Source organism: Hippopotamus amphibius, chromosome 1 (assembly GCF_030028045.1).
Source record: "Hippopotamus amphibius kiboko isolate mHipAmp2 chromosome 1, mHipAmp2.hap2, whole genome shotgun sequence".
Lineage (NCBI taxonomy): Eukaryota > Metazoa > Chordata > Mammalia > Artiodactyla > Hippopotamidae > Hippopotamus > Hippopotamus amphibius.
Window position 1 is genome coordinate 6627262 of NC_080186.1, and position 17305 is coordinate 6644566.

The following is a 17305-nucleotide window of genomic DNA, read 5'->3' on the forward strand; positions in this document are numbered from 1 at the left end:
CACCCCCTAGCAAAGAGCTATCCAGCCCCAAATGTCAGTAGTGCCCTGCTCTAAAGAATAATCAAAAAATAATAACATTTATGGGGAACCACTCTGCACCAAGTAACGTACATACATGATCTCATTTACTTCTTCCAGCAGCCCTCCGAGGTGGTATGGTTATTATCCCCATTTTATAGATGAGAAAACCGAGGCACAGAGCAATTAAATAACTTGCCCGAGTTCCCACAACTAGAATAGGATGGAGCAGGAATGAATCCCAGGTACTTCCACCTTCCAATCCTGCTCTTAACTTATTAACTACAGAGCAAGTGCCCAACCTGCCTACGGCAAGGGTCTCATAGCCATGACTGAATAAATAATAATTTGCACAAATATTTTCCTCCCCCATCAATATAAGCAGATGCCATTGTGAGGAATAAAATGCAGACTTCTTAAAAGCGTTAATAAAGTTGTTACCTTTCTGTCCTTATGCATTTTCCTCAATCAAAAGACTCTAAAAGTACAACAGCAAATCATAGGGAGGGCAAAGGCGGGTAGGGAGACGTCCAGAAAAATCTTTTGTCTCTAAAGAAAAAGGAGTCTCATTATCTCAAAGGTGGGGAATCTCTGCTACAAATCTGAGTTCAATTCAAATCCTGCAACACCTTTTCTCCCTTCTTTTCATGCTGGTTTAGCTGTTCACCGGCTGAAAAGGTTCACGAACATGCCCTGAAGCCAAAATCAAAACAAATCAAAAAACCTCTCAGAGGCCACATGTAAGAATTTTGTTGCCGGTTTCAGAAGCCTTTCACCTCAAGTTCTTACGGTTAAAGAAGCTGTGACAGTCCGTTGAGTCTCATCAATTCAGTTTCAGTGACTTTTAAAAGCTGTTCCAGTAAAATGATTCCCAAAGAACCTCAAAACCTAAATGTCTCTAAATCTCTCTTCTCTCTAGTCCCTGTAAAAGTCCAGCTGCTGGGTGAACTCTGAGGGGCAGGTGCCCCTGTGGTCCTCCCCGTGCACAGAGCTCCTAAGAGCATCCCCCAGCAATGCTGCAACGGGGTTGCTTCTCGCTGCCTCCCTGGACAGCACACTTACCCCTTCCCTCTTGACTGCATCCTGTTGCTCCATCTTTGCTCTGGAAGCGCAGAGTTCTGCTTATTTCCTTTCAGCCAAAATAACAAATGCACTGAATGGCGAGAGAAGACATTCCGGCTGTACTTTGGCCGAGCCAGGTAACAGCCAATAGCATTTTTATAGGCGGGCTAAGGCAGAATAACCCTTTCGGGAACCCAGACATGTGTCTTGTTTTCGCTTCTTCTTTTAAAGGAGATGTCTGGGGTCCAGTTCAGCAAGTGGGCACCCCCCAGGGACTGCAGGCACAGTGCCTTCCTGATTGGGACAGTCTGTGGTATTTCCTTACTGCTAAAGTCAGGCTCGTGGTGAATGACTGAGAGGGTTATTTCTGTCACAAACACATGGAAAGGAACAGGTACCACTGACCGTACAACACACCAGGTAACATGGGGCAAGACATGGGGTCTTTAGGGGCTTCTCAGAAGTGGTCCTTGCCAGAAACGCCTGCAGCCAAGTCTCTCCACTTGAAAGTCGGCTTTCGCCCAAATCACCATGCAACGCTTTTCTCGGAAAATTTCTTATTTTCCTTTTTAAGGAACTCAGAGTCGCCTAGAGATGCGATTTTCTGTGTAATCATCGCTATTGCAAAAGCAGTAAATATTTCAATTCCCCGTATCTGCAGGGCAGGGAAAGTGAGTCACAGCTGCTTGACTGGGTCCTCCACGCATGGCCAGGCCACTATGCTCAGCACATGTTTGGGAACCATGCGGCCACCCCACCAGTTCAAGTGGCCAAAACCCGGAGCACAGTCTCACAAGGCTGAGAGGCTTTCCTCTTTACAGGGCATGTTGCCTGTTTTATTCGCTGTGGCACAAATCCAGTTAATGCAGTCACACCTTCCCCTTGTTCTCCCTGAAATAACAGTTAACTGGGGTCCACCACGTGTCAGGCACTGGTCTTGGCATTGGTGGCAAACTTGGGAATTGCCATCAGGTGCCTCTGTGTGGGAGGCTGCGAGGAAGGTGACTGTGTGTGTGTGTGTGTGTGTGTGTGTGTGTGTGTGTGTTGGTCTCTGCTTCCCCATTCACGTGGGGGGAGTGGAAGGGAGTAGGGAGGTGCTGGGGGGCAATGGGGGTGGGGATTGACCATTTCTTTTCTCTAATTTCACTTCGTGTCCTTTACCTTCTGGGTCACAGCCCTAATACAATGATTTCCAACTAAGGTTTGGCAGGATCAGAGCTTTCCAATTATTTCAAAGAGTTTTCAAAAATGCTCCAAAGAAAATGCGCTTTAGTAGCAGGGAGATGGGGGTGGGGGTGGGGGATCCGCTATTGGGGGAGGTGAAGGGAAGGGGCCAGGTTGGGAAAACAAAAAGAGATGTCAGAAGTTTGCCGTCATGGCTCATTGCCAGGCCCAGAGGAGATCAAGAGAACCATTTTTTGGTCCAGAGCTTCCACTTCGCTCCCTGGGGAGCTGAAAAGTGAGGGCCGAGGGGATTCAGACTTCCCTTCCTCCTGGCCTCGCCCTCCCTCCTGGAGTGGGGGTGGGGGAGGAGCCGGCGGCCCCGCCCTGGGCCGCAGGGGCGCTCCTGTCCCGGGGATGGGGCGTGGGAGCCGCAGTACCTGGCTCGACGGCCCCAGGCCACCGCAGGCACAGCCTTGGCGTCACCAACGCCTCAGCGGCGGGAGCGCAGCGCGAGCGGGGAGAACGCGGCGGGGAGGCCGCCGGGATGCTGGGCGGGGGGAGGCCGCCGCCGGGATGCTGGGCCGCGGGGCGCTGTCCCCTCCTCTCTGCCCTGGGTCCCCCTCACCCCTGCCCGCGGGCTCCTCAGCCCGGCACCCTCGAGCCCTCCGGCAGCCTGTAGGCACCGAGGGCACCTGGGAGCCCCGGAAGGTCTGGAACAGTGGGAAATGGGCCCAGAGCTCAGGGACTGTTCCTGTCCAGGTCCTCTGTGTCCCCTGCCGGGTCCTTCCCGGGCCCCCTCGCCCCAGGCACAGCAGCCTCAGGGCCTCAGTCCGCCTTTAGGCCCATGGAGGGAGGGGGTCGTTTGGGCGCCCATGGATCTGGGGGCTCAGAATGGGGAATGGCCCACTGGTTCCAGGCAGGGACTGTCCCTGCTGGCATCCTGCAGGACCCTAGCCTCAGGGCGACCTGAGGTGTGTGGCTCGCCCACTGCAAGTGTCTTTTTGGTTTTCTGGACTTTCCATGTTTATTTGTTACCCGTGGGACCTGAAAACGGGGATGGGGCAGATGTGGGGGTGGGGGGGAGTGTCCCATCACTGGCCCTCATCCTGCCTGCCTTGCCTTCGTCTCTGTCCTGTCTGGACTAGGAAGAGACCCTGTCAGTTGAAACCTATTTTTGCCTTGCGGTTTAAACTGACAGTCATAAAGAACGCTGATTAACCCGAGGACATTTTGGCTAATTGCGCATAGCAGGCCAAGGCGTGTCACAGGAACACGTACCAGTGCTTCCAAGAAACTGCCCTGTGCCTGAAGCTACCTCTTTGAGAGCCAAAGAATCACTTTTAACATAAAAGGAAAGTGGCCAGATCCCGATTCTGCCAGGGCCTTCCTGACATTCTCTTCCCCACCTTCCATACAGTTTAATTCATTACAGGGAAATTATATTAGGATTTTACCATCCAGGGAGAAAAGGACCCAAAGCTAATTTTCCTTTTTCTCAGAGGGCCGTGTGTTAGGTCCTCTCTAACCTCTTGCAGTGGGGAAAGTGCTTGCTAAGAATCCTTGCTTGTCAAGGATTCCGACATGAGGATTTTGGTACCAGATCTCAATTCCCAAATCATTATTAGGGACATATATTATTATTATTAAATATTATTATTAACATAAAATGTAAATATGTTAGCACACAATTTTAGAGGACTTATGAGAATCTGAAAGCAGTGGTTATTCTGGGGTGTGAGACAATGAATGATTTCAATCCTAGCATATATTTATGTTTACATTTACTGAGTCTACTTCTGTACTAAAGGGTGCAAAAATAAAAATAACTTTGTCTTCGTGTGGCTTAGACTCTAGCTGAGAAAGCAGAATTTAGTCAGATAAATACATTGATGAATTTATAACCTTAAAAGAGCTCTAAAGAAGGGGGTTGGGGGACTGGTCGGGGAAGGCGTCCCAAAAAAAGTGAGTTTGAGCTGAGAAGGGAAGGAAGGATTAATAGAGCTTACGTAAGCAAAGGGGGGTGTGGTGGGGATGGGGTGGTGGAGAGAGCCGTCCAGAGAGGGAACAGTACGTGACAGGGCCCATGGTAGAAGAGAAACTGCAAGGTCACTGTAGCTGAAGAGCACAAAGCAGAGAGGAAGAGTGGATGGAGAAGGAGGCGGGGGAGGTGGGGAGGGCCAGACTATATTTAGCACTTATAGACCGTGTGAAAGAGCTTGATTTTCGTTCTAGGAGCAGAAAGAAGGCATTAGAGGGTGGAGGGTGATCAGATTTGTGTTTTTAAAAGTTCACTGTGGCTGCCTAAAGAGAACTGATGAGGGGACAAGAGACCAGTGGATTTGGGGAAGAGGAGAGAGAGCTGTTCTTTGCTGTAGAGCAGGTGAAATATGTTGGTGACTTGGACCCATGTGGTGGCAGAGATTAGAGAAGTAAATGCATCTGAGAGATATTTAGGATGTAAAATTGACAAAACTTGGTGATTGACACTAAAGGGAATTAAGGGGATTTTTGTATTACTGTTGTAATAAAACAAAGAATAAAAATGATCTTTCTGAAAATGAAGCTTTTCAGAATTAAAAAAAACCTTTTGGGCTTCCTAGGTGGCGCAGTGGTTGAGAATCCGCCTGCCAGTGCAAGGGACACGGGTTTGTTCTCTCTTCCAGGAAGATCCCACATGCCGTGGAGCAACTAAGTCCGTGCAACACAACTATTGAGCCTGCGCTTTAGAGCCTGTGAGTCACAACTATTGAGCCCATGTGCTGCAACTACTGAAGCCCACGTGCCTAGAGCCCATGATCCACAGCAAGAGAAGCCATGGAAATGAGGAGCCCACGCACCGCCATGAAGAGTAGCCCCCATTCACTGCAACTAAAAAGAAAGCCCGTGCACAGCAAAAAAAAGATCCAACACAGCCAATAAAATAAATAAATAAATAATAAATAAATAAATAAATAAAATTTTTAAAAAAAACTTTTATATAGGAAAATCTAACCAGGATGTTAGATGTTGAATTAGCATCACATAGCAGGTTGGCAAATCCCTGGGCTGTTCTTGAAACCAAGCAGGACCCTGTGGGGTTCCTGGGCATGGAAGCCTTTCCATGTCCCCTGTTTCTTACTTCTAGGGAATAGACTCCAGCCTCCACGACCTTCCCTGAGTTCCAAAGGGCAGGTTCAAACAGTTGCCAATCAGGGATGGGAGGGAATGCAGAGACAAGGGAGGAACAGCCAAAAAACAGTAGTGCAGCCTTGGGGCAGGGTCCTGGTTCCACCTCAAGGGATACGCACAGGTAATATCTTTAAGCTGTTTATGGAACTAAAACCCCCAACAAATGGAAGGTGTCAGCATTCTTCATTCCAGAGAAGCTCTTCAAGAAGACCACATGAGGCCAGATTAAAGGAACCACAGAAACTCATCAGATTACTTGAGGCCAGATTAAAGGAGTGCAGGCCCTGCACACACCCTAATCTTATCAGCAACCCCACCCTTGAACTATATCTATAAAACTCCTCACCAAATCCTCCCGGGTTGGGGCACATAGTTTGTGAGCAGCACAAGCCTACTGTGTCCCTCTTTGCCTGGCAAAGCAATAAAGCTATTCTTTTCTACTTCATCCAAAACTCTGAGATTTGGCACTACTGCCCAGAGGCCAAGTTTTTGGCATCATTCTGAGGCCAGACAATGATACCAAGACTTTAGGTCACTGTTGCTCTCATCTCTACTAGGAATGTTATGGAATTTTAAAGTTTTATCATGGGCCTCTGTTGTATAGACTGCTGTGGCTCCCCCAACCCATCACCAAATCCACTGGCCCTGTCCTTCTTCAACAGTAATAGAATTAGGGGCAGGACCTGAGGCTGCCCAAAGGAAAGACTATGTTTCCCTTCACCCTTGCAGTTGGCAGGGGTATATGACAAGTTCTGTCTAAAACAATGCATGAGAAGTTGTCATGTATTGGCTTGTAAGAACCTTGCTCTCTTCTTTGTCCCTTTCGCCACCCTGCTGCCTGGAACACGGATGCCACCAGCTTGGGCCAGGAGGTTGAGGCCACACAGGACAGAGCAACAAGATGGAAGGAGCTTGGGTCTCTTATCCTTTGGAGTGCTACTCCAGCCCAGAACACTGCCTGGACTTTCCATGAAAAAAAAACACTCCTCTTGTTTCCATTTTCTGTCACTTGCAGCCGAAGCCAATTCTTACTGATATAACCATCAAACATGTGCCTGAACGTCTGTTAGGGCAGAAACTGGGAAGAGACTCTTACCCTTGAAGAAGCTGTGAAAACACGTTTATATGTGTGTGTGTGTGTGTGTGTGTGTGTGTGTGTGTGTCTTGACTACAGCCTAAAGCAGATTTTAAAATTCTGATGACACGGCTATCTACTGGAAGCGAATGGCCTAAGGACCCTCATTTTAAAGGAGAAAGTGAGAACCCCCTAGCCTGCTGGGTAGAAATATCAGTGGAGATTTACCCAGGCTGCTGTTTTCATTAGGACTGCATTTGTTTTTGTTTGCGTTCAGATTTTCAAATCGCCTGGTGGTATGCCCCAACCCTATTCTCCCCTTAAGCCCTGTTATTTATTTACATGCCGCCTGACAGCTGAGGGGCGCTTTAGGAACATGTGTGTCACATCATAGCAGGAGGGCCTGCGCGCCCCTCCAAGGGCACAAAATCAGGCTGCTACCAAGGCGCAGTGTGTGTGCAGGGGTTGCTTGATTGGAGGGAGAGGCAGGAAGGCGGGAAGCAGCTCTGGGTCATTCCCATTCCAGGTGTAAATAAGGAAGAAGTCATTAGCAGGTCCTGGCACGTACCCAGCTCTGCACATAGGCAGCGCTCCTGGTGCGGGGGTCCAGTGGGATGACACAAGACTTCCCAAGCCCAGTGTCCAGTGGGGGCCAGCGGCACCTCGCCCAGGCCTGCCTGGGTTCTGGCCATCAGAACCCAACTATGCCATGTGGGTGGAAGGAAGAGGGAGAAAACATGTCTTGCTCCACAAGGCCAAGTTTTTATCAGATGCTCCCAAGGCAGGAAGGCTGCTGACACACCTGGTGAGTAAACTTCAGAGGGATACAAGGTTCCTAAGTTTTCTTTCCAAGAATAGAATTTGACCTCACCTATCAGAGTGCCCAGGCACTAAAGACTCTTGGGAATTATGGCCAGAATGGGTGAACACCAGGGAGTCGTGAGGCTTCTCAGGGACTCAGTGGCTTCATTGGTTACACATTACCCTGTGCAGACAACTCTTTTTTTTTTTTTCAAACTGTGGTTAAAAACCATATAACAAAATTTTGCATTCTTACGTGTACGGTTCAGTAGCGCTAAGTATATTCACTGTTGTACAACCGATCTCCAGAACTTACTTCTTTTGCCAAACTAAGGCTCTGTGTCCATTAAACAATAACTCCCCCCAACTCAGGCAACCTCTGTTCTACTTTTTGTTTCTATGAACCTGACTATTTTAGTTGTGTCATATGAGTGGAATCACAGAGTATTGGTCTTTTTGACTGTCTTATTTCACTTAGCATAAGGTCCTCAAGGTTTAGCCATGTCATGAGCAAGGATGTAGAGAAATTGGAACCATTGTATGTTGCCAGTGGGAACGTAAAAGGGTGCAACTGCTGCGGAAAACAGCTTGGTGTTTCCTTAAGAAGTTAAACATAGAATTACCATATGACTCAGCAATTCTACTCCTACATATATTTTAATTCCAAAAGAATAAGAAAAAACTGGCACTCAAGCAAATATATGTATATACATATTCATAACAACGCTCTTCACAATAGCCAGAAGGTGGAAACAGCACACAGGTCCACCATTGGATGAATGGATAAACAAATTGTGTTATATACACACAACGGATTATGCAGCTATAAAAAGAAATGAAGTACTGACACATGCTACGTGAGCCTCAGAAACATTATGCTAGGTGAAAGAAGTCAGGCACAAAAAGGTCACATATTGTATGATTCTATTTATATGAGAAATCCAGAAAAGGTCAATCCATAGAGAAGAAAATCAGATTGGTGGTTGCCAGGGGCTGGGGGGCGGGGGAATGGGAAGTGACTGCTTCATGGATGTGGAGTTTCCTTTGGGGGTGATGAAAATATTTTGGAACTAGGTAGAGTGATGATTGTACAACAGTGTGAAGGCACTAAATGCCACTGCATTGTACACTTTAAAAAGGTTAATTTTTTTTTTAAACAAACATAGTTTATTTCTCTTTTTCACTGAGAAGTTCTGGAAGTAGGCAACCCAGGGGGAAGATGGCTATGCCTATGGTGTCATAAAAAGGTTAATTTTAATTGAAGTTCTCCTTAATGAAAGCAAGGGAGTACATGCTGAAATACTCTAGTATGCCACTGCCCATCTCTTTTTCTGACTCTGGGGTTAGTGACCTCACATTAATAGTGTTAAAGGATAATTTTCCAAAAAGAAGGTAAAAATTATGACTTTTTTCCTTCCAGTTTTATTGAGATGTAATTGACATGCAGACAGCACTGTTTGAGTTTACGGTGTACAGCATAATGCTTGGACTTACATACATCATGAAATGATTACCACAGTAAACTTAGTGAACGTCCATCGTCTCCTATAGATACAAAAGAAAAGAAAACAAAATCTTTTCCTTGTGATAAGAACGCCTAGGATTTACTCTCTTAGCGACGTCCATATATGACATAGTGTGCTAATTATCTTTGTCATGTTGTACTTTACATCCCTAGCACGTATTTATCTTCCCACTGGAAGTTTCTACCTTTGGACCGCCTTCATCCAATTCCGCCTCCCCCTCCCCCGGCAACCACTAACCTGATCTCTTTTTCTGTGAGTTTTGTTTGCTTGCTGTTTATGAAGTATAATTGAACTACAGCACTACGTTAGTTCCTGGTGCACAACACAGTAATTCTATGTTTCTATCCTTTTCAAAGTGATCACCTCGATAAGTCTAGTTACATGAAATATGTCACCATACAAAGACATTACATAGGTATTGATGGTAGTCCCACACTGTGCATTTCATGCCGGTGACTCATTTATTTTGTAACTGGAAGTTTGTGCCTCTTCCTCTCCCTCACCTATGTCTCTCCTCCTCCCTCCCACCTCCCTCCCCTCTGGCAACTGCCTGTTTTTTCTCTGTATCTATGACTCTAAATCTCTTTTGTTATGTTTGTTCATTTGTTCTGTCTTTTAGATTCCACACGTAAGTGAGATCACAGAGTATTTGTCTTTCTCTGTCTGACCTGTTTCACTTAGTATAATACCCTCTCGTTCCATTGGCAAGATTCCATTCTTTTTTTATGGCTGAGTAGTATTCCATTGTGTGTGTGTGTGTGTGTGTGTGTACACCACCTCTGTTTTTCGGTCGTGCCTTGCAGCTTGTGGGATCTTGGTTCCCCAACCAGAAATTGAATCCGTGCCCTTGGCAGTGAAAGTGTGGAGTCTTAACCACTGGACAGCCAGGGAATTCCCACCACCTCTTCTTTATTCATATTTTGATGGATATTTAGGTTGCTTCCATATCTTGGCTATTATAAATAATGCTGCAATGAACATAGGGGTTCATATATCTTTTCAAATTAGTGTTTTCCTTTTCTTTGGATAAATACCCAGGAGTGGGACGGCTGGGTCATATGGTAGTGCTATTTTTAATTTTTTAAGGAAGCTCCATACTGTTTTCCATAGTGGCTGCACCAGTTTACATTTCCACCAACAGTGTGAGGGTTCTCTTTTCCCCACATCCTCATCAACACTTATTTTTTTGTCTTTTTGGTAACAGCCACTCTGAAAGATGTGAGGTGGTATCTCATTGTGGTTTTGATTTGCAGTTCCCTGATGATTAGTAATACTGTGTATCTTTACATGTGCCTGTTGGCCACCTGTATGTCTTTGGAAAAATGTCTACTCAGATCCTCTGCCCGTTTTAAAATTGGGTTGTTTGGGGGGGTTTTGATGTTGAATTGTGTGAGTTCCAGCATCAGTTACCTACAACTTGCAGAACTGTAAACTCAACGGTAGTAAGTACAGGGGCAGAGCCCTGTGCCAGGGGGAGGTAAGCTGTAAGCAACGCATGACTTTCCCCTGAAGCACACACTTCTTCCTACAGTCATTTGAAATCAGCCTTGGTGGGAGCATCACAGATATCAGCAAAGGCTATAAATCAATGCCACCCCCACCTCTAAGTGGTCTACAGTTGAGCAGTTACAGCACTCCCCTGGAATCTTACGCTACCTGACGCCCCAGGACCGGAGAACACATTTTACATTTCCAACCTGTGATCTTGAGGAACGTATTATGGAAGCCAGCAGCCCAGTGGGTGCTGCCCGGACACTCAAGTTCCCCTCGAAGCCAAACCCAGCAAGCATCCGCCCACGCCCTTGAGGCTCCCCCCCGGAACCAGAGTTCCCCCAGGTCTCCCAGGTCTGCAGCAGGCGCCTCACCTGGGAGTTTGTGAGAAATACCAACTCTCAAGCTCCTCCCCAGACCTGCTCAATCAGAACCTGCATTTTAACCAGAACCCCGGGTGGTCCCGGATCTCATGAAAGTCAGAAGCACTGCTCCGTGCTTGTCCTGAATGCAACATCGTTGACTCTCCCTAGACACCCAGCCCCGAGGTCTCCCGGCTCTGTGCCCAGCCAGGGTGGACTTACCCCCAAGGCTGACACAGTGTCCCCAATGCTCTCGTCATCACTCATGTCACTCATCATGATGCTGGTTGATTAACTTCAGACAGCACCTGCCCTCTGACTCCCGAGGCTCCGCGTCTGCTTTCCCTCCTGGGGTGGTGGCGCCGAGACAGGGAAGAGTGCTGGCTGCTGTTATTTGAGAAGCTCTCCCAGTCAACAGGTCCAGGCAAATCCAGGGATTCGCTGTGTGCCAGGAAGATGAAAAGCTACAGAAAAGGTTAGAGGAAGGCAGAGTCTGCTCCCACCTCTGACATGATGGTCATGAGAAACTCCCCAGAGACTTGTTCAATAGGGACTGCCCAACAGGAGTCAGCGTGAGATTATTCCTTGTGGAGCTGGGCCTGGGGCACTGGAAGCAGAGGGGAGGATCCAGCTGTGGGGGGTGGGGCAGGAAGTAGTAGAATCCTCAGTGGCACTTAGGTAACACATGAAAAGCTAACCCAGAGGGACTTCCCTGGTGGCGCAGTGGTTAAGAATCTGCCTGCCAATGCATGGGACCCAGGTTCGATACTTGGTCCGGGAAGATCCCACATACTGCAGAGCAACTAAGCCTGTGTGCCACAACTACTGAGCCTGCACTCTAGAGCCCTCAAGTCACAACTACTGAGCCCGTGTGCTGCAACTATGGAAGCCCATGCACCTAGAGCGCATGCTCTGCAACAAGAGAAGCCAACTTGTTGAGAAACCTGTGCACTGCAACGAAGAGTAGACCCCGCTCTCTGCAACTAGAGATAAGCCTGAGCTCAGCAACAAAGACCTAACACAGCCAAAAAGTAAAAAAAGTAAATAAATAAAATAAAAATAAAGTTTCTAAAGAAAAAAAAGCTAACTGAGAATAATGACAGCTGTGGCTTCTAGAGCTTTCCTCTGGCTCAGCCACTGTATTAAGTACTGGGTTTCATGCTAGTTTCATTATTACCTCCTTTGTACATGAAACTGAGATTAAGAGAGGTCACAATTATTTGCCCAGAGTAACGCCATTAGGAAAGGCAGAGCCCTGCTTGACCCAGTATCTCCCCTTCCAGAGCCTCACCGTTCACGCACCTGTCTCTCCTGACCCCTTTCCTTGGACCACGGCTTGCCTGCCAAGACGTGGCTGGGTGAAGACGTGGCTGCCCTCCTACGACTCCCAGGAGCCTGGCCCAGAAAGATATGTCGCAAGTGTCTACCGGAAAAAAACATAAAAGCAAAAAAACCCCCACAAAAAACAAAATCGCTCAATGTAAGAGCTGTGAGTTGAGTTTTATTCAGCACCTTACTGAGGACTATAGCCGGGGAGACAACCGTTCAGATAGCTCTGAGAAACTGCTCTGAAAGAGGTATTGGAGGAGCATATATGTGAAATTTTCTGACTGGGAAGTACATGTAGTCAAGCCTACATCTTGATAAAAAGATTACTGCTAATCACACACACACACACACAAACACATACACACGCACACACACCCCCTCCACCTCAGATATCTCCAGTTAATGATTTTAGTGCTTTGCTATACATGGGAAGGTGCGTAGAGTCTGGGGCCATCAAAATTCTTCCTTGGATACACATCTTAACTATCTAGAGGCCCATGTACCCAAAACACAGTGTGCTTCATCCTGAATTCCCTTCAGGGTGTGCTATAGGTCAGGGGCTGATGACTTCATCCTTGTAGAACTGGAATTGTGGGCAACATTCTTTCGTTTCCACAAGTAACTTCTACTTCCCTCCAAGAACTTTTAAGAGACATTTAACATTCTTTAACAGCGAGCAGCGTGACAGTTTACACCCGAAACTCTTTAAACTCCTCGCATGCAGATCCTCATCTCACTGTGCCCACGGATGCAAAACAGTGATGTCATGACCCTTGCCCAATCCCCAGCACACTAAAAGACCCACCTCAAACCACACTTCAAAAATGCAACTAAAGGGAATTTCCTGGCGGTCCAGTGGTTAGGGCTCCGTGCTTCCACCTCAGGGGGCACGGGTTCGACCCCTGGTCGGGGAACTAAGATCCTGCAAGCCATGCTGTGTGGCCAAAAAAAAAGTCACTAAATATCCCACTAAATATCCCTTCTACTCTGGGACCCTACTAAGGCCCTATTGGAAGTGCTTTTCCTCACCCTCTAAGCAATGTATGGCTTTGTCTTAACAGGCTGGGCCAACTCGACAGCAGGCCTGCAACCCATGTGGTCACTCAGGGCTCTGCTGAGAAGGGAGACCTTATTTGGCACCAAACGCAATAAGAGCTCAGTAAACATTAGCTGTTAGCTACTGTCAGTGTCCTAACCCCATAACACCAGGCAAACCTTTTCTTCATGGAGCCTGGATTCTGCTCTAATGAGTGATTCTGAGTTTTGGGATTTTTTTGTGGGGGGCAACCCACATGCTTCATTCAGAAAATTATTCACCTCTTCCCCCCAAACTTCTAACTTTTCGGATGTGAAAGGCTTAAGCCTCACATGCATGCTGGGCTGGGCCCAGGGTCCTCACTCTGTGCCCAGAACCAAGCAGGCTCTGGGGCAACAGGCTTGGGAGAGTGGTCCCTGGAACTTCTGGTCTCTATGGAAACCAGGGCATCTCAGAGGTCTGCTTAGAAGGCTGTGGAGCAGAGGGAGGTGCCCTTCAGGGTGTCTGCTGGTTAAGAGCAGAAGCAGGGAGCCAAGCAAGGAGGAGAAAAGAGGGCTTTCTAGGGAGAGGGAACAGCATGGGACAGTACGGAACAGCACTGTGATACTGTGATTTACAGGCAGAAATATGTATTTGGTCTTCAACAGTTCCTGGCACAAAGATCCTAAAATCCTGGAATTTCCTCGGCTTTGAGAGTGTCTTTGTTATGCCAATGAGGTGACTTTTGGAAAAGCCCCTAGGTAAGCAAAGGATAGGGCTAGTTGCCAGGGAACCAACCCTGTGATTAGGGAGTTGGAACTTTCAGTCCCACCCCACCAGCCTCCTGGGAGGAGAGAGGGGTTGGAGATTGAATCAATCATCAATAGCCAATGATTTAATCAATCATATAATGAAGTCTCCATAAAAACCCAAAAGGACAGGAGAACACAGAGGTTCGGGGAGAGTAGGACTTGGAGGGCATGGAATTTCCATGGCCTTTCCCCACACCTTACCCTGTGCATCTCTGCCATTGGGCTGTTCTTGAATTATATCCTCGGGAATAACCAGTGATCTAATAAGTAAAATGTTTCTCTGACTTCTGCGAGTTAATCTAGCAAATCAGTCGAATCCAAAGAGGGGGCTGTGGGAGTATCCAATCTACAGATGGTTGGTGAGAAGCACAGGTGACAACCTGGATTTTCAATTGGTATCTGAAGTGGGGAGGCAGTCTTTAGGACTCAGTCCTTCACCTGCGAGATGTGATGTTATCTCCAGGTAGATCATGTCAGAACTGAACTGTAGGACACCCAGCTGGTCCTACAGCTGGTGTCAGGGAATTGCTTGTTGGGATTGCGAGAAACCACACACATCACCAGCATGGAAGGGTGTGCTCTTTGCTGGGGTGAGGAGGATGGAGGGAACTCTGGAGATGGGGACACGTACAGGTCAGAGGAGGCCTGAGAGCTTGGACTGTTCCCTGCATCCCCTGCAGTCCTACAGGATGGGTTGCTTGGCCAGACTGTGCCTTGGGTGGTGCTCAGAGCCTCCTTAAGCAGGACGAGGGAAGAGGTGATGAAGGGTCACCGAGGCGAGATGGGATGGACGGGAAGAGGCACACAGCACTTAATGAGGCATGGAGGGTCTCTGGAAGGTTTCTTAGCACCAGGAAAGGCTTCCTCCATTTTCTCACAGATAAGCACATAGCATCTGGTTCAGGATATGGGGACCAAGGCAAGAGAGAGTAGCTAAAAAGCCCTCCAAAGTGGTGGCCTGAACCTAAATGCCCATCAACAGATGAATGGATAAAGAAGATGTGGCACATATATACAATGGAATATTACTCAGCCATAAAAAGGAAGGAAATTGAACTATATATAATTAGGTGGATAGACCTAGAGACTGTCATACAGAGCAAAGTAACCCAGAAAGAGAAAAACAAATACCATATGCTAACTCATATATATGGAATCTTATAAAATGGTACTGATGAACCCAGTGACAGGGGAAGAATAAAGATGCAGATGTAGAGAATGGATTTGAGGACACGGGGCTGAGGGGCGGGGGGCAAAGGGGAAGCTGGGACAAAGTGAGAGAGTAGCATAGACATAGATACACTACCAACTGTAAATAGCTAGTGGGAAGTTGCTGTATAACAAAGGGAGATCAACTCGATGATGGGTGATGCTTTAGAAGGCCAGGACAGGGAGGGAGGGGATATGGGGATATATGTATAAATACAGCTGATTCACTTTGGTGTACCTCAAAAACTGGTATAAGAGTGTAAAGCAATTATAGTCCAATAAAGAGCTTAAAAACAAACAAAAAACAAACCAGTTGCCTGGAAGAAATAGGACGGGACACTGCTAATTTTGCATTGTTTAAGTTTGGGAGTGTTGTAACTTTTTTTAAAAAATCATTTTATTTCTTTTATTAAAAGATTTTTAAAAATTTTGTTTTATTTTATTTTTTAAATTTTATTTATTTACTTACTTATTTCTGGCTGTGTTGGATCTTTGTTGCTGCACGTGGGCTTCAGTAGTTGTGGTGAGTGGGCTTCAGTAGTTGTGGTGAGTGGGCTTCAGTAGTTGTGGCGCACAGGCTTAGTTGCTCCATGGCATGTGGGATCTACCCAGACCAGGAATCGAACCCAAGTCCCCTGCATTGGCAGGAAGATTCTTAACCACTGTGCCACCAGGGAAGTCCCAAAATTTTTATTTTCTATTGGAGCATAAATGATTAACAATGTTGTGTTAGGTTCAGGTATACAGCAATGTGATTCGGTTACACATATACATGTATCTATTCTTTTTTTTAAAATAGAATCTATTTTTTTAATAAATTTATTTATTTATTGGCTGTGTTGGGTCTTTGTTGCTGCACACATGCTCTCTTTAGTTGCGGCGAGCAGGGGCTATTCTTCTTTGCAGTGCTCGGGCTCCTCATTGCCATGACTTCTCTTGTTGTGGAGCATGGGCTCTAGGCATGTGGGCTTCAATAGTTGCAGGACATGGGCTCAGTAGTTGTGGCTCACGGGCTCCAAAGCACAGGCTCAATAGTTGTGGTGCACGGGCCCAGTTACTCCATGGCATGTGGGATCCTCCCGGAGCAGGGATTGAACCCTGGTCCCCTGCATTGGCAGGTGGATTCTTAACCACTGCGCTACCTAGGAAGCCCTACATGTATCTACTCTTTTTCAAATTCTTTCCCATTCAGGTTATTATAGAATATTGAGCTGAGTTCCCTGTGCTATACAGTAGGTCCTTGTTGGTTATCTGTTTTAAATATAGCAGTGTGTACATGTCAATCCCAGACTCCCAATCTATCCCTCCCCTCATGTTGCATCTTAATAACAAAATTAATATTAAAAAGATGCAAGCCATTTCTAGGGGCTAGTCAATGTATTTTTAAACTAATTAACTATATTAAGACTAATTTTTAGAGCGGTTTTAGGTTTATAGCAAAATTGAAGGGAAGCACAGATTTCCCACATGCCCCTGCTCCCACACCTGCACAGCCCTCCACATCACCAACACCCCCACCAGTGGTACACGTGTCACCTGGGATGAACCTGCACGGACACATCATCATCACCCAGAGTCCACAGTTTACAGTAGGGCTCACTCTTGGTGTTGGACCTTCTGTGTGTTTGGACAAATGTGTATTGACAAGTATCCATCGTCATAGGTCATACAGAGTGGTTTCACAGCCCTAAAAGTCCCCTGTGCTCCACCTCCCTCCTGCAATCCCTGGCAACCACTGATCCTTCTACTGTCTCCATAGTTTTGCCTTTTCCAGAATGTCTGATAGTTGGAATCCTACCGCATGTAGCTTTCTCAGATTGGCCTCTTTCACTTAGTAATGCATGTAAGTTTCCTCCGTGTCTTTTCATGGCTTGATATCTCCTTTCTGTTGAGCGCTGAGTGGTCTCCCATGTCTGGATGCAGCACGGTTTACTTATCCACCTGCTGAAGGACATCTTGACTGCTTCCAGGTTTGGGGCAGGTATGGATAAAGCTGCTACAAACATCTATGGGCAGGTTTTTGTGTGGACATAAGTTTTCCACTCATTGGGTGAATAGCAAGGAGCAGGATTGCTGGATCATATGTTTAGTTTTGTAAGAACTCGCCCAGCTGTCTTCCAAAGTGGCTGCACCATTTTGCATTCCCACAGCAATGAAAGAGAGTTCCCATGGCTCCACATCGCCACCAGCATTTGGTGGTGTCGGTGCTCTGGATCTTGGCCGTTCTAATAGGCGTGTAGAGGTATCTTGTTTTAGTTTGTGTCATCTGGTGA

General features: G+C 46.9%; 1 protein-coding gene across 5 annotated transcripts in view; it reads right to left on the reverse strand.

Annotated features, from left to right (window-relative positions):
• The window catches only part of SLC2A5 (solute carrier family 2 member 5), a 34003-nt gene extending 22814 nt beyond the window's left edge, over window positions 1-11189 (reverse strand). For 2 of the 5 annotated variants that reach the window (XM_057695520.1, XM_057695505.1), the window contains exon 1: window positions 10890-11073. In XM_057695520.1, coding sequence (XP_057551503.1) covers window positions 10890-10946 — 57 coding nt within the window. In that variant the 5' untranslated portion in view covers window positions 10947-11073. Of the gene's footprint in view, window positions 1-10889; window positions 11074-11170 lie in introns of those variants that run through there. The other 3 variants (XM_057695512.1, XM_057695529.1, XM_057695539.1) reach the window with 3 other exon arrangements.
• Window positions 11190-17305: the final 6116 nt, after the last annotated feature.